The 1,779-nt window shown below is 35.3% G+C and overlaps 1 protein-coding gene across 1 annotated transcript in view; it reads right to left on the bottom strand.

Moving 5' to 3' along the window:
• CAH1 (carbonic anhydrase 1) overlaps positions 1–1,779 on the bottom strand; it is a 31,532-nt gene that overhangs the window by 8,924 nt on the left and 20,829 nt on the right. Inside the window, exon 4 of the mRNA XM_018036306.2 lies at positions 653–748. Coding sequence (XP_017891795.1) covers positions 653–748 — 96 coding nt within the window. The remainder of the gene's footprint in view (positions 1–652; positions 749–1,779) is intronic.

Here is a 1,779-nt window from a genome sequence, read left to right as displayed (position 1 = left end):
ATAGTTAGAGTCAATAGTTAGAGTCTTGTTCGCAATCGTCTAAAATCCTTCTCCAATATTCGCTCCGTATAATAGGGTGGCAATTTAATAGGGAAGGGGGCAGTGGACAATCCCCACTGTCCGGGTCTCGAACGTAGTCACCTCCACGCGGTGAGACCTGGGTTGGTAGCGTTTTCAAAGACTTTGAAAACGGTACCAAGCGAAGAACTACGATCTAGTTTAAGAATCTCTGTATTTGTATGTTAAATTATATATCAGTAACTTAATGTATGCGCTAATAAATATTGCGATAAGGCAAATATCTGATTTCCTTTGGATTAACAAATAAATGGATGAAACGAATCTTGGCATTTTTATTTTAAAATCCTTTTTTCGGGCCGCGCGTTAACACAGGCGTTGCCACTCTTTAGTAATCTCTCCTCGGTGGTACAAGCGTTTACCTAGTTACCATCCTATTACATTTTCTCTGAATTCCTCGAACACGTTTGTCGTCGATAACGATTAAGGATTGGCACACGGATGGCAGGTTTCGTTCTTTATTTTCACAAACGGGAAACGAGGAAAATCGAGAAACGAGGAAAGGCCGAGATTAAGGTGAGTAATGTGGCAAGGTGGGAGATTGAAAAAAAATGGTACAGAACGATCTACAGACCTTGAGAAATACTCCGAGAACCGCAAGGCCATCGGGTGCTTTCGCGGCTTCCGCGAAGGTGTTGTACTTGCTCGTGTTCCAGTGCACCAAATGTAGCTGCAACAACAGAGAAACTATTTGCAAAAATTCAATATACAATTTATAAGTCGTTGATAGACAATGTTTGTGCGAAGTAGAATATTTATGATAGTTTCAGTCATCAGTTTGAAAGATGTGTTTCAGATAAACATTTATTTTATCATTAGAATATTGACGTATGCATTCGGCATTTAATATTCTGCATAACTTTGTATATTGTACGTAGCATTCATAATTTTTGCATATTCTGTTTTCTTATAAATGCATAAAATCTGCTGCTTAGTTACACACTTCAATAGAAAAAATTTGCGCAATGTTCAATACGTGATTGCCATGAAAAGTTCTAAGAATCACACAGTGGATATTGCAAACAAACTTTTTGTTGTATAGTGCTATTAACAGACTGCGGATTTCATGCATTAAATTAAATATATAGAAAATATTAACAATGCTTCTGATGCTATAAAAATAAATGGAATATCAACAGCTAGACATTTTTATCAATTTCTCAAATTGATACCAGAAATGATTTATTTGACATAAAAAAAACTTTGCAGCCTAATTACTAAAGATCAAATTGATCAGCTTTATCTCGTATGAGTACTAAAAAGCAAATACTAAGATTTGCCCCGAATTAATTCCTTGAAACTTGTGTCATGTGATACTGATAAAGTGTTGGAAAATATATAACGGAGCTAGTATGTCATCGATCAATATTAGTAGAAAATTAGTCACTGCAAATTTGAATTGCAGTTTTGAAAACAGTCGAGTATAATCAAACGAACACGTGAATAAAATGACTTGTTCTTTCATCATGCCTCATTTATGTACTCTATGAATGAAGTGGCAGCCTGCCGTAAAAATCCTTACCCAATAGTAAATTATCTAATCAGAATCGAGTGAACTGCTTGGTCATTTACTTATCTAAAGATTTTATCATCCTCCAAAATAAATAGAGTCAACATGCTGCCAGTCACTAGTTAACTAATTGCATCGGTCACATAACCGGTTTTTTTTATGAGAAATAGAAAGAAATTTGTTTTGTCATA

Source organism: Ceratina calcarata, unplaced genomic scaffold, assembly GCF_001652005.2.
Source record: "Ceratina calcarata isolate Rehan_Ccalc_2016 unplaced genomic scaffold, ASM165200v1 scaffold15.2, whole genome shotgun sequence".
Lineage (NCBI taxonomy): Eukaryota > Metazoa > Arthropoda > Insecta > Hymenoptera > Apidae > Ceratina > Ceratina calcarata.
Note: the sequence above shows the minus strand (reverse complement) of the source record. Positions and strands in the feature narration are given on the sequence as shown.